The sequence below is a fragment of the Chrysemys picta genome, chromosome 23 (genome assembly GCF_011386835.1).
Source record: "Chrysemys picta bellii isolate R12L10 chromosome 23, ASM1138683v2, whole genome shotgun sequence".
NCBI lineage: Eukaryota > Metazoa > Chordata > Testudines > Emydidae > Chrysemys > Chrysemys picta.
Genome location: NC_088813.1, coordinates 12,001,628 through 12,025,478, shown reverse-complemented (window position 1 = coordinate 12,025,478; position 23,851 = coordinate 12,001,628). Strand labels below are relative to the sequence as shown.

The window sequence follows — 23,851 nt, the reverse complement described above, 5'->3', positions numbered from 1 at the left end:
AATGCAGTTACGTCAGGGATGAATCTGCCCTTGGATCTGATTCTCTTCTTCACACCAGTGCAATTCCATGGACTTCAGTGGGGTTCCTTGTGCTTTTCACCAATGAGCGAGCAGAATCAGCAAGCAATTGGATGGCATTGTGCCACTTTGCACCAGCTGGGAATCTGGCCTGGAGTTTTGCCAGGTGGGAACTGTTTCTTCTGGAGCTGCTGCAGCCCTTTGCACGAGGGCAGCGCAAAGCTCCACCATTCCGAGCGGGCCCATTTCACACTCGCTTTGCACTGGGCTAAGTGGCCACACAAGGTGTAGGGCCGTGGAGGATCAGGAGCCTTGAACCTGCCTTCATCCTGATCTCATACCCGCTTCATATCGAGGAAACGCCACTGATTGCAGCAAATGCCAGCTGATTCACATCAGCGTGAGAGCAAACCCAGCCCCCCCCTCCGTCCCCGCCCTGCCCAGGGTGGGTGTTTCGCTGGCGTGCTCAGTATCGGTTCATCCCTTCCAGCAAAGGCGAGTTGCCATACAGCTTGTGTGAAGCACAGCTCACAAGCATGCAAGAGCATTCTTGACTCGTCACCCGGAGCCCACCAGCACCTTGAGAAGATTAAAGGGCAACCGAAGAGGCTCTGGGGCAGCAAGTCCTGAGGGTGGATAAAGGTCATGTGAAAGTATGAACCCACTTGTGTTTGCCTGGAGTTCATGATGATGAATGAGAGAAGCTTCCACTGAAGCAATATTCTGCTAGGTCCAGTTGATGGCTGGTTTGTACTGACTTAAACAAAAACCAAACCAATTAATTCCAAAGTGTTTGACTTATCCTCACTTCCCGATCAGAAAAATGCACCCACAGCTGTCTATTCATTTTGAAAGCTTGCTGCTTACGTTGCACAAATTCTGCAAGTGCATCACACTGACACATGCCAAGACCTGGCTGCAGGACAAATTGACGTGCTCTGTCCTCAGAGAAGGAACATCACAGAAATGCAAGCTTTTCCCCGTATTGCCCTCCCAATGTGCCCCAATCCTGAACGCCACTGAGCTAGCTATCTGTACCATCCGCTAGGACAAGGTCAGTCTCCCACTCCAATGAGAGTGTTGTCACTTCCATTGCTTTCCCTTGTATCTTTCAATTCCATGTCTCTTTCATCTGCCCTCCTCACCCGAATGTCATGTCAGTGTAGGTTTATTTACATGTAGTTTGTCTGTTGCTATGGGAAACGTGATCTCCTAAAATCCCAGACTGCCCAGGGCTTTGCTGGAGATGAAACTTACACGACACTCGGCCAGGGTAGCATGGGGCAGCCTGGCCATTATGCTGTCATTTACATCAGTGCAAAGTGGGTAGCAAATGGGGCCCTTTTGGGGCCAGCCTCTGAGCTGGAGTAAATCTGCATATCTTCATTGACTTCAGTGGAGTTTTTCCTGATTTATGACTGTGCGAGTAAGAGGAGAAACAGGTGAAGACAGACAGGTGCATTTCCAAACTTCTGATCAAATGCTCAGTATTGGACAGCTGCTCCTACTCCCACCTCCTTTTGTTGTTGTTGTTGATTAGTTGAGACTGTATTTCACGTGATTGGCCGATATATGACCAGAATTTATCAGTGCCAAAGATACATGACCACTAATTACATAGGGTAAAAAAGAATCAAACAATATTTGCATGAATTGTTCAATGTCAACTTAATTGGACGATCTTAGGTCAATTTCAGCCTAATGATCACCTTTCAGTCTGCAATATGTGCAAAACACCAGTATCAGATACCAGACTATAAGGACAGTTAAAACATGGGGGCCGGGGACACTATAGCTTGCCCATGCGTTAGCGGATGCAGTGCTAGTTTTGAATGAAGTCCAGTCTTTGCAGAATTTCTCCAAAATATGGGGGCTCTGATGTCTACAGTACTGGAATCCACTTGTTATCAATGTTGTAGATAAAGGACTGCTTCCCTGGTACTTCTGGCAAATAAGTACCTATAACGAGAAAGATACAGAAAAGAGCTAAATGTAAATTTCAGATTATTGACTAATGCGGAACTATGGTGTCTTGTTTGCTGGGGGCGGGGGGATAAGATAAAGGGCGATAAACCCTTGGCTGTATTTTTCATTGGCTGCATAAAGCATCTTTAATTGGTAATAAAATAATGGCCAGATTCCTATACCTTTATTCATACCTAGCTCTGCCATTGAAATCAATGGTACTACATGAGGAGTAAGGACATACTCAGCGTGAGTAAAGGAGATGAGAGGAGAGAATGCTAGTTTCCCTGCTCTGCCACAGATTTCTTGTATGACCTTGGCCAAGTCACTTAGGCCCAGATTAGTATTTAGGTGCCTAACTCCCACTGAACAATCAACCTTTAAGGAAGGGGGCTTCAGTCTCTCTCTGCCTGCGTTTCCCATCAATACAATGGGAATAACAGCACTTCCCTACCCCACAGGGGAGCTGTGAGGATAAATACATAAAAGCTTGTGAGGCGCTCCGATACTATGGTAATGGGGGTCATATACGCACCTTAGATAGTGAAGCCAGCCAAAGGCGGCCCATAGTGTCGAAAGGTTTAGTGAAGGCAGCAAGACCTTTTTTTCCTCCTTGAGTATCGCCTCAAATTTGTATGACAACATGTCAGTTCAGTGAGATAAAAGCGAGCCGTCTTAGCCTCCTGGGCCTTTGCTAATATGCGTGTCTCCGCTGTTACAGTGGAGGTATGGGCAAGCCCTGCTTTCGTTAATATCCTTATTAACGTTCGTGGCAATTAGAGACAGGTCTGGGCTAGGACATTGGGATCTAGTTCCAAAGTTTGGCTCAGATCCTGCGCTTGGACCTTTCTTTAATATTTAACATGATACAAAGTTCAGCGTGATTGTTTTTTGTATTGACTGATTGTATCTTTATCGGTGGCTTTTAGGTTAAATGATAAACCAGAAACCCTGGAAATATTATTAAATATCTGGCGTCCTAAAATCCAGACAACGGATACTTGGTATCCAACCATCCTTTAATATGGCTACTGCAATAATATAAGCCTACAAATTTAATTTAGATTGTTCTTATTCTGATGTCATTGTTCCCTACAAAGTACATGCCCAGCACTGCAGATCTGTATTACATGCAAGTCATACAGGACGGAGCGATTTTGCATTATATGTTAATAGTGCACATGGGCTAACGTTACTTTAGATTTCATTGCAGGGAAAGTTTCCCCAATGAAGTTTCTTTTGTGTCTTCAGAGCTAGCGGTAAAAGGTTAAAAAGAATGGGATTTGATCTTTTCTAATGCCAGAAAGGAAGCTGGCAGGGTTGAGTGGATTTGTGATTATGGGAGAGGTCCTGACTTTTCACAAGTGAACAATGCATGTGCAGGGTTTTCAATTTAATACTATGGGAAGGAAAAACTTTAGACTCTTTTACTACCTTCTGTTATAAGGATTTCTAGCCCCACTCACTTCCTCTGCTTCATCTTTTTAATTCATTTTTAACCATCCTGGGAGACTCTGGGCCGGATCCTTGGTAGGTGTAACTTAGCATAGCTTCATTTGCTTCAATTAAGGTGCATCAATTGACACCAGCTGAGAATCTGGCCCAACATCTAATAAGTGGACCAGTATTTAGGGACATCAGCATTTATGCCCAAGCACTTGGCATGCTCAGCGTTTGAGATGTAATATGGACAATGGTTATCATGCAATCCTTTAATAGAATCGGTCCCTCTGTTTCTGCTGCCACAAGACCCCTGGGGGAAATGATGGCCCTGTTTTAGCCTGGTATGACATTCCCCAACACTCTGTGGCTGTACAAATTCTACAGATGAATAAAATCATATGCTGTAAATAACAGCAAAATTGCTATTGTCTGCTTTCCAAACCAGGCATTCATCTGTCAGAGGGACTTAAGCTCATGTTTCTTGTATTGTTTACTTCCTCGAATACACCTAACTTGCTCACTGTATGAAAATAGTGTTACTCATGGCAATTATTAATGGCACACAGGGAACTCGGGGCCAGATTCCACCAGCCTTGCTCACCCTCAGCAGTTCCCTACTCCGCACGCACTTGCAGAGTAAGGAACTACTCAACGTCCGGAAATGGTGACAGGATCTGGCCCTTCTGTCCCCTGTATGTTAGCAATCTTAACATCAAAAGGGCCAGATTTGGATCCCCTACATTTAGGGTGACCAGATAGCAAGTGTGAAAAATCAGGACAGGGGTGGGGGGTAATAGGTGCCTATGTAAGAAAAAGCTCCAAAAATCAGGACTGTCCCTATAAAATCAGGACATCTGGTCACCCTACCTACATTGCTGAGCACACAGTGAGGTAAGCAGGCCCTTTGGCTACAGTGGGACTGCGTGTGGGAGTAAGGTCTACACAGTCTACATGCACACTGGATATACTGGTAGGTAATTAGAACAAAGCGCTCATGGAAACGTTAGTACGTTTAACCCATGAGTCTCTGTGAGTAGGTCCCTCCTTCCACCTTCTCCAAGCATTTTCTGGATACAATTATGGGACCTGCTTCGTCTCCCACATATGCTGATGTAAATCAGGAGCAACTGCCCTGGACTCAGCGGAGTTACCCCAGTGTCAGAGTTAGACCAGTATCAAGGTGGCGTAAGGCAGAGGAGATTCAGGGCTGTGTAAGCAAACACTTTGCAGTTTCATGAGTCAGTTTTCTTCCTTCTCCTCTAACTGCTCCCTCCCACCCCGCCCACACAGGGCTTTAAGGCAGCACAGGCAAAACTTTGGTTGTAATAACAAGAGTTGAATGGTAGTTTTCCAAATACAACGTAACTCCCATAAGCTGTTTGTCAAACATGCTGACAGTTGGCGATACTTGAATGGCAATCGCAGTGCAAACATCTATGCTTTTCTCAAAATATTTTAAACAAATGGTCTAGTGGTCCGACCGCAGGGCTGGGAGTCAGGAGATTTCGTTTTTATTCCCAGTTCTGACACTGAAGCTCTGTGTAACCTTGGACAAGTCACTTAGCCCCGTGTTTACGAAAGAAGTTAGGTGCCTAAAGATGCTGATAGGTGCCTAATCGGATTTAATAACAGCTCCTAAGTAGGTTAGGTGCCCAACTCACTTAGACATTTTGGTAAATCCCACTAAGGCACTTGTCTGCATCTTTAGGTGCCTAGATACTGTTGTACATCTGACCCTTAGCCTTTTCGTGCCTCAGTTTCCCTATCGGTAAAAAGGTCGATAATACTGCTTAATCAGTTATGGAAAGTGCTTTAAGCTCTATGTAAATACAAAGTATTTATGAATATTTTTATTTTTACCTGGCCCAGGTATCCCTTGCTGAGATGTGTCCCCTCTCCACCGTCCCGTGTTTGAGACAAATACAGCACTAGAGATGTAATGCTTTGGTGGGCCTTGGTAGTCCACTATTTCATACTGCCCTGGTCCAGGCAAAGGGGGATTTTTAGCTGGTGGTATGGCGGGGGCAGAGAAATTCAAGTTTTGCTTTCGCCTATTAGAAGAAAAGAGAATTGAGATACATTGTAAATTGATGGGGGTTGATGTTTGAGCATAAAAGCTGTGATGTCTAATGGTGTTAGGTGCTGACATTTCATTGAAATTCAATAGGTGGTAAATGCTCAAATCACATAGCTGTGATTTTCAAATGATCCTAACAGCTTTAAAGAATGACCTAGAAAAGCTCCTCTCGGATCCCGTGCTTTGCAAAGCTGGGTACATGTACAAAGCCGCGCACCAAGCCTCTTCACTTTATTGCAAAATATATTGACCCGATGACGGGCCCGATCCTGCTGCCATTGAGAGCAAGGGCCAAATGCTCAGCTGGTGTAAATCAGGGTGGTTCCCCTGAAGTCAATGGAGCTGTGCCAGTTTTTTCCAGCCAAGTATGTGGCCTCATATGCATAAATCAGTGCCTTAAATGGGAGCTGGATCGGTCTCTAAGGGAACATACATGTGTAGCCCTTAGCACAGATATAAATAGCAGAGACCATGAGGCACAGCTTTGGTGAGTAAAGACACACCTGAAGGGTGTGGTTATGGACTCACGTCCATCCCCTACCTGGCTCTCTCTTGACCCACACCATCCCTCCCCATCTACACTGCTGTTTTTAGCACGGTAGCATCCTGCTGCTGGAGCCTTTCACCCCTGCCCCTCCCCTGCCAGCCCCTTTCACTAACCCGTGTAGCTACAGACTGTAACTTTTGCTTTTCACTGGAGTGTGTAGCGACACTCTGCCACCAGTGGTGTGTAGTGTGGACACAACCTAACTTGGGCATCTGGACACGGATCGTTCTGACAGTTGCTGATCATGGAGATTGATGGTTGAGGTTTAATTTAGCCCTCGGTGTTTAGCACACGCTGTCTGACGTTAATTCTCTCTCCCTACAGCTTTCCACTTCTTTTACAAAACCTCTGTTGTAAGATGCACCTGCCTGTGTGCAGATAGCTGCAGACTTGCCCATATACTCCTCAGACCTTTCCCTGGTCAAGAATTTACTGTTGATCTTAATCTTATCTCAGGCAAACCAATGTCACTGTCACTGGGTGGTCATAATAAATCTACTTGAATAACCTGCCGATAGGCAGATTTATCTGCCTTTCCAGAATGATGCCAAAGGGGAAAGAAAGGGGCTTTTCCTTTATTCTGCTTTGGCCTGAACTGGAGGAGCAAGTGCTTGAAACCTTGCAGGAAGGCCTGTTGTCCACCTCAGTTTTGCAGACTCAGTGAAGCTCAGAGAAGCATCTAAGCTTTATCCAAACAGAGATGTGGGGTCTATTTCCTGTTCTGCCACTGGGTCACGTTTGCCTCGGTTTTCCCATCTGTAAAATGGGGATCATGTATCATACCTACTGCACAGTGGTTGTGCGGTATGGATAACAGTTTGTGTATTTTGCTTTTCAGTGTTATCAGCCCACCTCTCCTTTCAGGCAAAGCAGTCTGATCTTTCACTTCCCAAGGGAGCCATCTTTTGCCCCATCTGTAAACCAATGGCAACAGAGGCAACCGAGTACAGGCTTGACTGTGATACGGTGGAAGAGCTTTGCAGAGAGCCAGCTGTGAGCTCTTCTGCTGCGGCTGCTGGACTCTCCTGCAATCTGATGTGTTCACAAGCAACGACTGACAGCGAAAAAGCATACAGGTTAGGACTCACGTGGAAGGCGTCTTCTTTGCTGCTTTAGGGGGTTTGCTTAGCTGATACGCTGCAGGCCCTGGGCTTACTGTGTTCACCTTTGTTTCGCGATGAGTATTTGATCTGAAGCAAGACACTAGAATCCTGGGGGACTTCTTGACGAGGGATTCATTGATTCTGTAATGGCCTAATAACACGACAAGAAAAGGGATGTAAAAACCAAACCATGCCTCAACTATTGCACTAGGGCAGGCAGAAAGGGGCATGAGTCAATGAAAGTAACAGAGGTAAAAGGAAACAGCACAACTGGGCGTTTTGGGGGGGGGGGGAAGCATTTCTTGAGATGATACAAATTGCTTCCTGGAGCAGCTTACCCCGGGGCACAGAAGACGAGTGACTACTCTAGCGACTTAATCCTGAACAAAGGAGCATCCAGGGAGGACGTACAGGTAGGAAAATTAGCAATTAAAAAAACAGAAGAGATGTTGACTGTGAACATCACTTGCAGTGACGCCACCTAATGTAAACATGACTAGAGCCAACCACCCTCATGCTTCAGGGTATAAACTTCATGAGGCAGTGTGGCCAGGAAGAAGTTTCCTTCTATGGTAGCATGACAGATTTAGGTGTATTATGGTGTGCTACGTCACACCACTCCCTGAGCCCCTGGCACCCTACAGGGAGCCCAAGTATGTTCTGGCAATTCCCCTAAGTTCCATAAATCTACCACGGGTGTGACTATATCTGGATGGGTGCTTTTGTAATAATTCCCAGGGCCCATCCCTTAGAACTTAGAAGTGTCACCTCCTAATGCCCCTTCACCTATGCAAAATGTCATAACGGGCTCAAACCAGCAAGGTGCTGAGCAACCCCTGTGATACACTGAGTGCCTGGATAGCCATGGATTTCAGTGATGGCGGTGAGCGTCTGATAAGATCCGACTCAGACTCACAAATGAGGACTTTCCTCCCATCTCAATAGCTCACTTACACGGAGAAGGCCATTTTTCTGTTTTATCCGTGCTTAATCCTCTTGTCGTTTTGGACAAAAACACCGCCCGGGCACACACGTTGTTGCTTTGCTTGCAGAAATCTAGACAGGCCTGTACAAAATGAAGTCTCCGTGAATTCCTTTGAATTGACTTTCCTCTTGGGTATTTACTAACGTAACAAAAACTATGTTTTTTTAGATCCAGTCTCCATCGTGAATCAGAACTGCTCTAATGATACAAATGTATGCAATATTGGGGCCAAATTTTCAGGAGAGCTCACTGGTTTTCTGTGTCTCAGTTTCTGATTGCCCAACTTGTGAGGGCTTATTATCAGAGGTGCTGTGGACCGCCAGCTCCAACCAAAAACTTGGCTGTATTTGTTTGGTTGCTGCTGCCAGTCTTTGCAGCACCAGCTTGATCTTAAAGTGCCCGACACCATTCAAATGACCAAATCAAGCATGGAGTTTGAAGTAGTGCTTCCAGTACATCCAAAGGGTAATCTGCATGATAGCACCTGTAAGAGCATAAACAAACTCTTGCAACTTTGCCCTTCAGGGTAGGCTAGAATGACAAAAATGTAGCCTCTAGTTTTCTACCCAGCCCAAAATCACTCTTCAAAGAGATCAAGTCTATCATTTAGGGGTTAATCCTGCATGCCTCAAAGCCAATGGCAAAATTCCCATCGACTTCAATTGGATCAAGCTAACTTTACCAGGCTGCTCCATCCAGTGGAATCCGATTGATTTAAATGGGCATTGGATTAGACCTGCTGTGTACATAGTTCTGCAAAAGGGAGATCAATTGAATTTCAACAGTCTGAAAAAAATACATTGTTCTATGCAGTGGTGGGGTAGCTGTGTTGCTCCCAGGATATTAGAGAGACAAGGTGGGGGAGAGAATATCTTTTATTGGACCAACTTCTGTTGGTGACAGAGACCAGTTTTTGAGCTGACACAGAGCTCTTCTTCAGGGCTGGGAAATGTACTCAGGCCAGGTCTACACTAGAGCCCTATATTGGGATAACTACGTCACTCAGGGGTGTGAAAAATCCACATTTATACTGACCTAACCCCGCACCCTGTGTAGACAGCACTCTGTTAACAGGAGAGCTTCTACCGTCAATATAGCTACCGCCTCTTGGAGAGGTGGGTTAACTACACTGGGGAGAAGCTCTCCTGTTGGCGTAGTTGTGTCTTCACTAAAGCACTACAGCTGGGCCCCTGTACATGTAGACAAGCCCCTCAGAGTGTCACAACTAAATTCAAGGTGAACAGATTGTTAAGCATGAGTAGTTAACACGTATTTCAAGGGACTATTCAAGGTGAAGTGGCCACGTAACACCCCTCCAGTCATAGGGGGGAAAGACAGCTGGGGCAGGGGTTGTTAGTAGGTTATAGATTGTTTTAATAAGCCATAAATCCAGCATCTCTCTTCAGTCCATGATTTTTAGTGTCTAGCAAAGTTATGAATTTAAGCTCCAAGGCTTGTCTTTTGAAGGTGGTTGCAGATTTCCTTTGTGGATGAGTGCTGAGAGGTCAGAGGTAGAGTGAGCATTGTGAGAAAAGTGTTCGCCCACCGGTGATGTGGTGTTTTGTCTTTTATCATTTTCCCCCTGTGAGTTCATTCAAGAGTATAGTGATTGTCTGGGTTCACCCACATAGTTGTTATTGGGGCGTTTAATGCACTGGATGATGTACACCACATGTTGTGATTGGCTGAATATGGCCCATACACTGAAAACATTATTCCATACAGTTTGGGACACTACATCAGCTTTATTTTCTGTTGCAAGGCTGGGTTTTATCAACACTTATTCATTTCAGCTGAGATTACACCTAAGGCCTGATTTGCAGTCTTAAGGAAAAACTCCTGTTGACTTTAGTGGGTGTTTTGCCTGTGTACAGGATCGGGCCCTCTGTTTCTTCCCAGACTGTCTCTTTGCCTACGGTCATAAATTATCAAGCAGTGCCATCTTTTAAATGGATTGTTTCCTGTTGTGCTTCTTGAAGGTTAGACACAATCCCTTACAGTAAATCACAAGACAGTAATTAATCCAGGAAGGTTATTCCCAGAAGCAAATTCTTACAATGTTAGAAATAACATGCTACGAACCCATTATACTGTGATATGTCAAATAATTATGACCTGCAAACTAGCTTAAACAACAGAAAACTTGTTGAGGCAGATTCTCGTAGCTGGAAGGCATTGTAACAAAGTCCAGTGTCTTAACCAGAGGCCATCTTTGGGAAAGTCGGCCTTTCCACAACAGCACAGTCCCTATACTGGTGCATTGGTTCAGAATTCACTCAGAGAAAAGGGGGGCAGGGTACAGAATCACCCAAATCCCGTTAAGTCAGTGGAGCTGTGTTGGTTTACACCAGCTGAGGATCTGATCCCTTTATGAACAATGAAGACACATGATCATTGATTCTGTCCGAGCCTATAAATGGAAACTCATTTCGAACCTACAGCTGTGCCACCTTAAGTGGGGAGTTAGTCACGTCTAATGCATGGAGGAGAATCAAGCGTGGTTGCTACCTGCGTGGGAGACAACCAAGGAAAAAGGAGGAAATGCTTTGAGTGATTCTGTGCGTAGGACTCATCGCTTTAAGTGAATTCTTAACCAACGCACCAGCACAGCGGCTGTGCTGCGGAAGGGCTGTCTTTCCAAGAAGGATGGTGTATGGTTAAGGCATTAGATTGGGACTCAAGAGAGCTGGATTCCCAGTTCTGCCACAGACTTCTTGTGTGATCTTAGGAAAGTCATTTATTACCTCTGTGCTTCAGCTCCCCACCTGTAAGATGGGGATAATATTTCCATTCGCCCTCGGTCTGTCTTGTCTACTTAGATGGTAAATTAGGTGCAGGGACTCAGGCTTACTATGTGTATGGACAGCAACTAGCAAATTGGGGACTCAATCTTTAGGCGCTATTTGTAATATAAATAACAACAAGACAGGATGATCCTGACCAGCTACTGTCATTAACAGTCCTCTGGCTCTTCTTACTGGAGTAGTGGAGTTAACTACAGTGTCCTGGCCAAATTCAAATGTCATTATATGTTGCATAAACAACCTAAAACTCCTTTGCAGTTTCAGTCGGCTACAGTTTTCTTCTTCACTCACTGGCCTAAACTGTTGCACGGTGTTACTGTGTGCTTGGAGACAAGACACATTCCACCCCAGCATCCCACTGGATGTTTATCACACTTGAAGTGAGTATTTAGTGTGAAAAGAGCATTGTGTCAATATAAGAGATTCTTGTGCTAAGTGACAGACACTCAGGGAACTACAGCAGACATGGTTTGCAGAAAAAATGACAGAGAGAATGAGTTAAAGTAACAATGATCTGACAGCTGACAAATAAATCAGTACTGGCAAAGCACAGAGGTAACAGTGAAATCCATGACCAATAGCTATAATATTTGGATAGGCAGCTATTCATAATACTTCACATTTCTTTAACAGCTTCCTTTCAAGAGTCTCAAAGCACTTTGCAAACATTCATGGAGTAAGACTTACAACACCCCAGTGAAGCATGTGACAGATGGGGGGAGGAGGAGGCACAGAAAGGTTAGTGCCTTACTCAAGATCACACAGAATCAGGAATAGAACCTCAAGGCCAGATCCTCAACTGGCAGCGCACCATGCAAGTCAGTGGAGCTACGCCGATTTACATCCATGGAGGATCTGGCCTCTGATTTCCAGCCCTGTGTTTCAACCACCAGACCACCCATCTCTTAGAAATAAAACATCAAATGTGAAATCCTGGCTGCATTGAAGGCAGCCGCAACATTCCTGTTGAAGTCAGCGAAGCCAGGATTTTACCCAAAGGATCCTGTGGGGTCTTTCGACAGAGGGTTGCTGCAGTGGCAGATCCTGGCTGCCTCAGTGACCCATGTGCTCTGGATTCATGGTGACTGAGGCGGCTTCTTGCACGGGTCTGATCTGCTTTCAGTGAAGAAAAATGGCAAAACTCTCACTGACTTCAATGGAGCAGGAGGAAGCCACAGGTGCACAAGGAGAAACGCCCTCTCCTCTCCCTGCCCACCCTTGCTGGGCCAGCCATGCTCTGGTCCACACAGGATTAAACACAGTACAATGGTTTCCATATAATTCCCCATATAGCACTTAAAGTTAGTTTTACATTGGCTTTAACCTCCCGGTGTTTGCCCCTTACGTTGTATTGGTTGGGCGCTGGGGTGGAGGTTTGCGCTCTCCTCTTAGCGATTGGTTGCTGAAACATACTGGAGTTTCCCGTGCTGAAGTCTTGCTTGGATTGAAATGCCAACGAGAGGTTGTAGGCGTTTGCGGCAGGGTAGCTGGGTTTTCTGTTGTGTGGGAGACGAGCATCCTGGAAAGAGACAAATCAAAGACATCAGTAGCAACTGAGCAGCAGTGCTGGAGGGAGACGGGTGAACAGCTTGGATCCAGTCTTAGACCTCTGGTCTTTTACATATTGTTAGAACTGGGTAGGGAATATCCTCTGTATTTTACATACAGCAGAACCCCACTACATTGCATGAATGGTTGGGAGTCCCATTGCAAGGGGTCTGATCCTGCCAGTGAGGTGCCGAGCACCATTAATTCCCATTGGCTTCACTGGGAGAAGAAGCACGCTTTGTCCGTGCACGAGATTATCCTCCATTGTGATGGTTTGAAAATGGGCTTAGAATTCTGTGCAAAATTATCGGTGTTCAGCGATCAGAGCATTCAAAGGACTGAGAAGATTTTCTTCTAACTCGGCTTATGATTTGTAACTCACTGAGATTTATAGAAGAACTGACTTTGTTGTCACTAGCTTTAGCCATTTTCAAGCTAGGGCGAGGGCAACATTTCCAGTTAGCCCACATGCGGGGGAAATGTGGGGGGGGTTTCTTCACACTTCCATAAATCAAACACAGCTCAGCCAATTTTGCTCCACTTTTCTACTGCAAAGGAACAAAAATCACCTTTGGATTGAGATCAAGCTTAGAAAATTTTAGCCCCAGAGGAATTTGTTTTAAAAGTTATATGAGCAACTGAAAAAGAAGGTTAGAATGGAGGATGGAATTCAGCCTTAATTATAGCAATGTCTTCCAGTGTTTGTAAGGTGCCCCACCCCTATTGTATCCAGATCCTTCGGGGCATTTAGATAATTAACCCCAATTGAAGACACTCTGACTTGAGGTGCCCTAAATTTAGGCAGCAAGGGATGAAAAGTAAGATGTGATCATTAAAGGCCTGATGCAATAGAAGTCAATAGAAAATCCTTTAGGCCCAGATCCTCAAAGGTATTTAAGTGCCTAACTCCCATTGAAATCAATGGGAAATTAAATTAAATTAACTCCCATTAATTTCAGTGGGAGTTAGGCACTTAAATACCTTTGAAGATCTAGGCCTAATTTACTAATGGGCTGTGGATCAGGCTCTGAAATATACAACCCCTTTCCCTTACCATGGAAGGAAAGTAGCCCGTTCCCTTCTTCGACAGTGAGGTGCTGTTAATCTCCGCAGACTGGTGAACGACGTTATAGAATCCTGGGCCTGGAATGTCATTCTAAGAAGGAAACATAGCACATTTAGCAACAATCACCCTTCTGAACACACTCAAAACATTATTTAGGAAGTTTCAGAGCTGTGACGGCAGAACGTAGGAATTGCCAGGCTGGATCGGACCAGAGATCTCTCTCTCTCTCGGTGGCCAGTACCAGATGCATCCAGAGAAGGTGCAAGAATGCCTTAATGGACAGTTATGGAATAACCGAAAGGGGCTGTTATTGCTGGGCTGGGGATGAGCTCACAGCTCCTATAAAGTGCCCCAAATGGCGAGCAAAACCAATCGCCTCTGACAGCCAGACACCCCGTCACTTGCATTCATGCGGCAGAGGTGTTTCTGTGAAAAGTGGGGGTGTGAAAGGCGAGTGTCTGGCACCTTTAAAGAAGGCAGACTGCTCAGGGCAAGGACGGCTCTTCAGCCTTGGTAGGCTGCCGGCCTAGGAGCTGGAACTCCAAATGTAAACCAGGTTGCCATGCCCTCATGCTGGATGATCATCCTTGGCAGACAATGGCACTAGATGCTGGCGAGGAGGTGGATGCCACCAGCATTAATGTCACTGAGTCTTACACAGTGAAGCATGCCTTATAAATACTGTGTCCTCCATCATGTAACTATTGATATTCTCGTTATCAGTGAAAGGATCTAAACATTTTAAAATCCTACTAACACTTGGCCTTGATTATATCTGGTGGCAGTGAGTTCCACAGGTTATCTGGATTATTTATTATTACCATAGTGCATAGGCGCTCCAATCACGCACCAGGATGCCATCGTGCCAAGTGCTGTACAAACACGGAATGTGCATTGTGTAGACAATTATTTCCTTTTATCGGCTTTCAATTTCAGTGACTGGCCCTTGTCTTCACATGATGAGAGAGCTCCTAATTTACCTCCCCTATACAATTTTTTTACATTACACACATCTATTAGATCAAAGCTTAATTTTCTCCTCTCAAAACTAAACAACCCCAGTATCTCTCGCCAGGACTAATCATTTTGTCAGCTATTTCTGAGCCCCCTCTGTTTCTGTTGCAGCTTTTATTTTGAGATAGGATGACCAGAACTGAACAGAACATTCCAGGTGAAGGCGTACCCTGGACATAAATAATGGCACTCTCATATTTTCAGTATCATCTTCCATTCCATTCCTTGGGCACCTGAACGTTTTGTAGTAACTGTCGTTGTGCAATGAGCAGATGTTTTCATTGTGTCAGAATAATAATCTTATTTTAATGTGAGTCTCAAATTGCACAGAAAAATGAATATGAAATGGGAGATTAAGTTTCCTACAGGGCAATTTATACAGACTGGGAGTTCAGAGCAACTGCAAGTCTGAAATCTCACTTGTACATCTGACTTGACTGACTGAATTCAGCATGTGGCCAGAATGCATTATTTGCAGTTACCGCACCCTTCCTGACTCAGCTCTCCTGGGCTTTTCAGAAAGAGAACTGGGCGGGATTCTATTTATAGAGCAAAATAAACCAAAACCGGCTTCAGTTCTATGCGATGACACCTTAAGCTCTTGAGGTTCAGTGTCCCGCAAGGTATTGAACACCTTCTGTAAGGTGCTGGGCTCCCTCGAATCCGAGGGACGTCAATGGGATTTCTGGAGGCTCAGGACTGTATGGGATGAGACCCCTAGAGAGAAATATAGCCTCACGTCAAAGATGATTTAGGTATGTAGGAATGGAAATATCTGAGACTCCTGACCCCGGAGAGCATATCATCGTCATGTGACCTTGTCTGTCAATTACCAGTGGAAAATATTTTGGATGGAGCACTGGACAAGTACATGAGACTTTATAAGCACATAAAGAGGTCCTGTCCTGTCCGGTTCCTGTCCTGAGGAGTGTCCACTCAGATTCAGACAGAGATATACAATACACAAGAGAAGATAGTGTGGGAATAACACAGAAGAGATGGGTTTGAAGAGGAGAAAGACGGCAGTTGGTGCAGAGGACATTGGGAGCAATTCCAGCCACACACCCCAATCCTGCAATGAGCTACACCTGAGTGCAGGCATCTCAACCCCCCCATGCAACAGGAAAGAACGTACAAAGCCGGGAGTGGGAAAAGGAGATAAAGGGAGACGATAGGAGAGACGTGGGAGAGGCACAGGCAGTGGGAGAGGGTGTAGGAGGAATATATAAAATAATAAAACCCAGCATCCAAGCAGAGTTTGCATTAATGGCCATAAGGCAGAGGCAAGTAAGGAATGACCTCATCCCCTTCTTAGGCTACCAATCCAATTGGCCAGACTGGCACTCCAGTGGTAATGTGCTACCATGCATGACATCACATTCTGGGACCTGATTTAGGTCCTTTGTGCCAGAGCCAGGAGCTCTGCAGGTCTGATCGGCCTGAGGAGCGGGAGATCCTAACCCTAAACCCTTGTGGTTGGTTTAGGAATGGCATTGACAGGATCTCATCACCTTTAAGGCTACAGGGTACAGGGTGGTATGTGGGGAGGGCAAGTTAGAGCGCAGATACTAATGGACACTTAAAGAGGCAGGATGGATTAGAGAGGACTGGCTATGAAGAGCTTTACAAGGACACCAGGTCAAATCTGAGCCTTGAGAACAGCGAATGAAAGGCATTATTGATTGACAGCCAGCTGCTTGCTGTGAGCTGGTGGATACAATCCGGTTACTAGTGGAGAGCGTCCACATCGTGGAAATCCTCCTAACAATGGGTCAACTCCAGGCTGACAGTCCCAGCAGAGATTCTGTATTCGCTTCATTCCGTTTTCTTTAAAGGGGATGAGGGGGGAATCCTGGCTCACCACTATATTACTCCAGCTTTATGTTGGTGTGACCCCATTGAGTTCAATGAGTGACAGTGTTGTCTACTGGCTGTGGCACTGGACTGGGAATTCGATTCTACTCCTGGCTCTGTTGCGGACCTGCTGTGTGACCATGGGCAAGTTACTTCATCCATTTCTGTTCATCCATTTCCCCTCCCACCCTATGTAGATTGTGGTGGGACTGCCTCTTACCACTTATACATACAGTACCTACCTCATCTCACTTGGCACTACCATAATGCTAATAATACAAATACACAAGTAGAAAACTGGTGTCACGAAATGGGAATCAGGCCCAGAGTCTTTAGTTCTTATTATTTCCATATATAGTTTCACAAGACTCTGCCTTCCTTATAAAAAAGGTCATGGGAGTTACAGTGTGAATGGCCATGGACACATTCGGCATACTTTTCTTTGTAGACAGAAACTATAGGATGCACTGAGGACGGATGTAAGTGGTGCAACTCCATTGATTTCAATAGAGTTGTCCCTACTTACACCAGACTTCAATAGGTCACTACATGACTAACGCTTTCTGGCTGGAAGATACATGGGGACTTAGGCACCTAATTGCTATTTGTGCCTTTGAAAATCTACCTCCCACTCCCTGAGCTGATTACATACCATTATTACTTCTACCTCCTTGAGATCATATTCTATTGGTGAGTATAGAAGGCCACTAGGTCACGGTATTAGTTGATCAGAAATATTTTGCATACAACACCCAATAATATACATAAAAGTTCTAGTGGGGAGTGAATCCCTGTACCTGTAGCTATGTGTTTATATACTTAGTCTATAGTACGTAGTACTAAAGTTCTGTGGAGACATGACCAGGTGTGTTTGGAAGGAGAAGCTCAGAACGTAGCCCTAGTAAGAGCTAGTATTTGATGCAGTATCGTTTCCCTAGGGATAACGCTCAAGCACAAGTCTACTAAGGTCTTGTGCCGCTTGTGCTTTGAGCCACTTGCTGCTCCATCCTTCCAGCAGGAAATGCTTGGAGTAGAAGGGAGTGTTTTGTGGAACTACCTTAAAACTCTACCTCTTCTCTTTTAGTCAGAACTTTGCATCAGGTCATCTGGAACTCTTGGAAGCTAACCAGACAGACGGCCCCTGCAAAAGGCAGTTAAGCTACGTCTCCACCATGATCATTTCCCCTCATCTTTGGTCCTTGATGTCAATGGTTATTATTATTATTCAGGCCTGAGATAATGTGCTCTTGATATCGCTGAGATGGGAGAGACAAGCAAGAAGGAAGAGATCAAAGGCCGAATAAGAAAAAGAGAAGATACCAAATAACTCTCTGATCTACCCACTTGGAAAAGGGTTCATGAAGCTACAGAAATCCTCAATTGACTTAATTTTCATGGCATTCTAGGGAGCCATAGCAGTGTTATTCACCAGATGGAGAGCGGGGAACTTTCTGCAGGAGGCATGGAGACGACTCCTCCCATCAGAAGAGGAAGAAGTTAGGAAGCTGGACCCCAAAAGGCCCCTTGCACATAGAGGATGGGTCATCTGTATTGGCCAGAGAAAAAGAATTCATGTAGATGTCTGGTTGACTTGTACAGTTTTACAGTATCTTACTGCTGCCCCCTTCTGGCCAAAGAGGAGTAGACATCATAGTCTTTAGCTAGTAGTAGGGAGTTTATGCACGGAGAGCTCAGGATTAAAGAAAGAAGTCCTAGAAAGTTGGGTCATATTCTGCATGCATTACACCGGTGCAAATCTTCACTTAATTCACACCATTCACTTCAATTCAAAGGGTCTTGTAAAGAATATTTAGGTTGTAAAACAAACTAACAGTCCAATTCAGTGATGAGACACAGTATCATTCAGCCTTGGCCCCGAGGATAGGGAGGCTGGAATGGAGAGGAGAAAAAAAGGAGCACAGAAGCCATTTTTCAAAGGAGCCCAAGAGAATTAAGTACCTAAATCCTACTGAAATGCAGCGGTGCTCCACTGGTATTGTACAGCGTAACTCAGTGGTGAACCAGGCTCTTGAGTGTTAAAAGAGTCGTTTCATACAGTTATTTATCAGCAGGGTCACATGACTCTTTTTCATCAAACTACTTCAGCGTTTTCCTAGCTGATTTTCAAGAACACTTCTGTTTTGCATTGCTGTTAGTGTTTTTTTCCCCAAAGCCTGATCCATGGAATACTATTTAAAACATGCATACAAGCTGTGTGTCCAGTTCAACTTAACCAAACTTATTATAAAACAAGATCACTTAGAGATAATAGGAACATAAGATTTACAGCAAAGGTCATAAATCTCAAAATATTTCTACTACCTACCTGGTTATACTGAAACCTCTTTGCTTGAGAATTAAATCCCTTTTTTTCTGAGTTTGGGATCATTCTTGTCTGGTATTTATAAGGAATGGAGGAGACCTTGTAACCTAAAAGGTAAAGCCGATAAAAACAAGATCCTGAATGTGGAGATACAGGAAATATGTAACTGTAGCACCAGATTTCATTTTAAATTGGAAACCGAAATGAAATGCAAATCTATGATTAATGCAATCTTCAGGTCGAGAAATCATCATTTGTTTTTGCATTGAATTTTCCTGTTTTATTTAAGAAGTAAAGAAAAACCTATCGCTGCAGCACTTTAAAGGTGCTTCAGTGGTCATGAAGAGCTGTAGGGCTGACCAGGGCCGCCCAGAGGATTCAGGGGGCCTGGGGTCCCACTTCGGCAGCGGGTCCCAGGGCAGAAGGACCCCCCGCCGCCGAAGACCTGGAGCGGAAGAAGTTCCGGGGGCCCGGGCCCCACAAGAGTTTTCCGGGGCCCTCGGAACGAGTGAAGGACCCTGCTCCAGGGGCCCCGAAAAACTCTCGTGGGGGCCCCGCGGGCCCGGGGCAAATTGCCCCACTTGCCCCCTCCCTCCCCCCCGGGCGGCCCTGGGGCTGACTCAGTGCTGCTAAATCACATTTGCCACATCTCCTTATTTAGACCTTCGCTGAGACAGCCTGAAGTCAGGCATTTTAGCAGCCCATCTCATGGGCCTGATCCTGCAAAAAGCTGAGCGCCTTCTGGAAGATGCTGCGCACCCTCAGCTCCTGTTGAGCACAATGACAGTTGAGGTTACTCAGAACCTCCCAGGAGACACTCAAGCCCAGATCCTCCAAGATAGTTAGTTACCTAACTCCCATTGATTTCAACAGGAGTTTGGCACCTAAATACCGCTGAGGATCTGGGTCTCTGTGCTGTGCAGGATTGGGCTCTAGGCCTTGTCTACACTGAGATTGTCTTGCCATTTCCCACCAGTGCAGCTCCTACTTTGGTAACTCAGGTGGGAGGTCTAGAGGAGCCAGGAGCCAGCAGCTGCTGTGTTTTTACCACTGTGTCATCCGAGTCATGTTAGCTGACATTGTGGTAAAATTGCCAGCGTCTTGTCTACTCTAGAGCTCCCTCTGCTGCAACCTATAGTGGAGCTGAACCCGGAGCAGTGCAACAGTGAGAAGCTCAGTGTAAACGCAGCCATGCTGTTGACAAGGGAGGAAATATGTTTAAGATGGTCTTTGAAATTAAAGGGAAGGTCAAGGAAGGGAAGAGATACAGGAGGTCTATTCTAGAGAAACTGCAGAGGGGAGAATGCTCTCAAACCAATAGTAGCGAGGCTGTGTGGAGGGAGAGGTGGCAAGTGCTAAATGAGCAGGAGGAACAGAGACACACGGACTATGATACAAATCCACAGAAGTTTTAGAAGCCAGGGGCATGATTGTCCACTGCCTTGCACTGCGTGTCGTCATTTACACATTTGCATAGTGGAAGGTTCTGGTGTGGTGTCATTTAATGTTCACTTTGCACTGGTTTAAATAGCCCAAGGAGAGCAATTCTAAACTGGGTCCTGGAATGACTGGAACTGGCTGTGGATATAAATTGTTCAGGATGTCACTTCCTATTGATTCGCTTCACTGAGGCTGCAGTTTCAAAGAACAACATATTTGTAGCTATTTCCCCCCCTTCTCAAATGCAAAGTGGTTATTATTCGATTCACAATACTGTACCTCTTGACGCTTTCCCGCTCTGCACAGCATCTGTTCCTTTGATACTAGTAGCTAAAGAAAAGTTCTCGAAGCAGGCAGCCATGTTACGCAACTACGGCCCACTGGCTGGAAATACTCTTCTTCTCAGGGTCACCATTTTGTTTCTAAAACATCAGTTGGAAATATCAAAATGTATATGAATTTAGAAGAAAAAAACTAGCCAGAATTTCTAATCAAGGCTGGAATGGCAAAGATTTAATAAACAAGGGAACTTCCTTTCCAGATTATGATTATTATCATATTTTACATTCATAGAGAATCTGTCACCAAGAATTCCCCAAATCCTGTGGGACTGCAGGGGTGAGTGAAGGCTGCAGGTGCGGGCCCTACACATAAACATCAACCCTTCTGTCACCTGTGGGGTGGGGTGACATGATGCCAATCCAGCTTCACAGCTGAGAGGGAGGGAAAGGATTTGATCAGGAAAGACTGAGGCAAAGCCCTGTTCCTATGAAAAAAACTGTGGGAATTTTTAATGTCTACAAGGAGCACACTGGCCCTCTGTTTTTAAGGTTATTTTAAAGATTACCCTAGAGAAGGAGTGTGAAGCCCAGGTACTGTGTTTAGTTGTAAGAGCATCTGCTAGGTCAGGTGAGAGGAAGCGTTGCATGCCAGGACAGTGGTCCTCAACCTTTTTTCATTTGCAGACCCCTACAAAATTTCAAATGGAGGTGCGGACCTTTTTGGAAATCTATTGTCTGTCTATATAGCTGAATTCTATTCAGTCAGTTTACAGTCTAAGTCTTTCATGGACCCCTTAGACAGGCGAGCCACGGACCACAGGTTGAGAACCACTGTGCTAGGACTCTCATCTCTGCTAAGCCAGAGGAGAGGAAGCGTTGCATGCTGGGACCCCGGTCTCTGCTAGGCCAGAGGAGTGGAAGCATTGCATGCTGGGACCCCGGTCTCTGCTAGGCCAGAGGAGAGCAAGTATTGCATGCTGGGACTCTCATCTCTGCTAAGCCAGAGGAGAGGAAGCATTGCATGCTGGGACTCTCATCTCTGCTAGGCCGGAGGAGAGGAAGCGTTGCATGCTGGGACTCTTGTCTCTGCTAGGCCGGAGGAGAGGAAGCGTTGCATGCTGGGACTCTTGTCTCTGCTAGGCCGGAGGAGAGGAAGCGTTGCATGCTGGGACTCTTGTCTCTGCTAGGCCGGAGGAGAGGAAGCGTTGCATGCTGGGACTCTTGTCTCTGCTAGGCCGGAGGAGAGGAAGCGTTGCATGCTGGGACTCTTGTCTCTGCTAGGCCGGAGGAGAGGAAGCGTTGCATGCTGGGACTCTTGTCTCTGCTAGGCCGGAGGAGGGGAAGCATTGCATGCTGGGACTCTTGTCTCTGCTAGGCCGGAGGAGAGGAAGCGTTGCATGCTGGGACCCTGGTCTCTGCGGGGCCACAGGAAGGAAGCATTGCATGCTGGGCCCTGCCATCCCTGCGGTGCCACCCCTGCCTACCTGCCTGCCAGGGCTGCTTTAGAGAAGGACTCTGAGAAAGTTTACACTTGGTTGCCTAGACAACAGCAGAACCAGCTATTACCCAATCATTTTGCTTGTTACTTTGGCGCTTTACATGCTCGTCCAATCACAGAAAGGCTTTCAAAGTGGCATCGGGTTGCCTTATGCCCTCCTCAAGTTAGAGGGCGTGTTCCCCTAGTTAAGATGGTCCCGGACAATCTCTTCTGCACATGGGTCTTAAGGCAGCTGTGCTCACCCCCGCAGGCCCTGTTACAAAGGGACCACAGGGAAGAGTGGAACAGCCCCTTTGTCTGCTCCCTGCTCTTCATAAAGATAGAACCACAACTTGCCAGGCCCCTGAGCCCCCGGCCGCTCCCCGACAGCCGCAGCGCGCTGCGCCACCAGAGCTCTGGCCCGCTGCTCCTGCCGTGCAGGGCGGGCGGCATGGCTGGCTCCGGCCGGGTGGCGGGACAGCGAGCTCCTGCTGCTCTGAGTGGCATGATAAGGGGGCGGGGGTTGGATAAGGGGCAGGGGATCCCGGGGGGCAGTCGGGACAAGGAACAGGGGGCAGTTGAATGGGGTGGAGGTTCTGGCGGGGCGGTCAGGGGACGGGGAACAGGGGGGGTTGGATAGATGTGGGAATCCCGGGGGGCGCTGTCAGGGGGCGGGGGTATGGATAGGGGTCGGGGCAGTCAGGGGACAGGGAGCAGTGGGGGTTGGATAGGAGGTGGGAGTCCCGGGAGGGGGTGATCAGTGGACAAGGAGCGGGGGGGTTGGATGGGTCAGGAGTTCTGAGGGGGGCAGTCAGGGGGCGGGAAGTGGGAGGGGGCGGGGGCCAGGCTATTTGGGGAGGCACAGGCTTCCCTACCTGGCCCTCCATATAGTTTTGCAATGCCGATGTGGCCCTTGGGCCAAAAAGTTTGCCCACCCCTGCTCTAAACGTTAACAAGGTTTTATGTTGGCCGAGAGGGGCTGAGTCTGCTCCTGCTGAGGTCAATGGTGCGTAGGGTGACCAGATGTCCCGATTTTATAGGGACAGTCCTAATATTTGGGGCTTTTTCTTATATAGGCTCCTATTACCCCCCACCCCCTGTCCCAATTTTTCACACTTACTATCTGATCACCCTAATGGCACAACATCCACTTGCTGCAATTGTGCAAGCTTCTGGGCCAGATTTTTAAAAACGCTCAGAGTCAGCTGGCCCAGTGGCTAGATGCTGGCCTGGCAATCAGGCGACCTGGGTTGGATACCTGCTGTGTATCTTTGGGCAAAGTCACTTTGTCTTGCTATTCTCTCTCCCTCCTTGTGTCTTCAGACTGCAAGCTCTCTAGTGCAGGAGCTGCCTCTTGCTGTGTAGTTCTACAACAATGGGCCTGATCTTGGAATCTCTAGGGGCAACTGTGCTAGAAATAACAGCTCAGCATCCACCCCTGTAGTCAGAATTGCTCCTCTCCCATTTAGACACCTAAATAAGGGTCAGATTTTTTTTAAAATGCTCACCAGCACCCAGCAGCTGCCATGTTAAAAAAATCTGACCCTTATGAAAGTGCTTAAGTGGGTAGTGAGTTATTTTGGAAATCTGTCCCATCGTGTCTAACAGTAAGTGATATAATCAGAACACTTAAGACCCCTTTGATCATGGAATCAGTTCACAAGCATTAACTATTACTAGGACTATTGTTTTAGTATGGTAGTCAATGCACTGGCAGCAGAATCCCTTTCATTGGTGCAACAGGCTGAATCCAGGAGGCTGAATCCAAAGCACATCCATTCAACCAGTGCATCTTGGGCTGCATTGGAGAGATGCTAAGCACCTGTAACTCTCAATGATTTCATTGGGGTTTGTTTGCGCTCGTCCTCTCACAAGATCGGGCCTCTAAAAAAGAAAACTGCATGTA

The 23,851-nt window shown here is 46.3% G+C and overlaps 1 protein-coding gene across 2 annotated transcripts; it reads right to left on the bottom strand.

Moving 5' to 3' along the window:
• Nucleotides 1-1,569: 1,569 nt before the first annotated feature.
• STPG1 (sperm tail PG-rich repeat containing 1) lies at nt 1,570-21,997 on the bottom strand. 2 transcript variants are annotated; one of them, XM_005302073.4, is made up of 9 exons: nt 21,953-21,997; nt 20,467-20,609; nt 18,751-18,854; nt 13,545-13,646; nt 12,288-12,461; nt 8,108-8,219; nt 7,139-7,304; nt 5,287-5,477; nt 1,570-1,977 (listed from the first exon to the last, which is right to left on the bottom strand). In XM_005302073.4, the coding sequence occupies exons 2-9, from the start codon at nt 20,546-20,548 to the stop codon at nt 1,901-1,903; spliced, it is 1,008 nt and encodes a 335-aa protein (XP_005302130.2). In that variant the 5' UTR covers nt 20,549-20,609; nt 21,953-21,997; the 3' UTR covers nt 1,570-1,900. The 2 variants fall into 2 exon arrangements, with proteins under 2 accessions (XP_005302130.2, XP_005302129.2); XM_005302072.4 differs by having other exon boundaries at nt 21,035-21,985.
• Between the last annotated feature and the right edge of the window lie 1,854 nt (nt 21,998-23,851).

Bases quoted from the DNA above. Each gene is read 5' to 3' on its own strand.
- STPG1 (XM_005302073.4), bottom strand. From the start codon at position 20,548: ATGGCTGCCTGCTTCGAGAACTTTTCTTTAGCTACTAGTATCAAAGGA. The intron at 8,220-12,287 runs GTAAGGGGCAAA...CATTTTGTACAG, and splicing joins CAGCGCCCAACCAATACAAC to GCCTGTCTAGATTTCTGCAA. The intron at 7,305-8,107 runs GTAAGTGAGCTA...TCGTGTTATTAG, and splicing joins AGAAAAATGGCCTTCTCCGT to GCCATTACAGAATCAATGAA.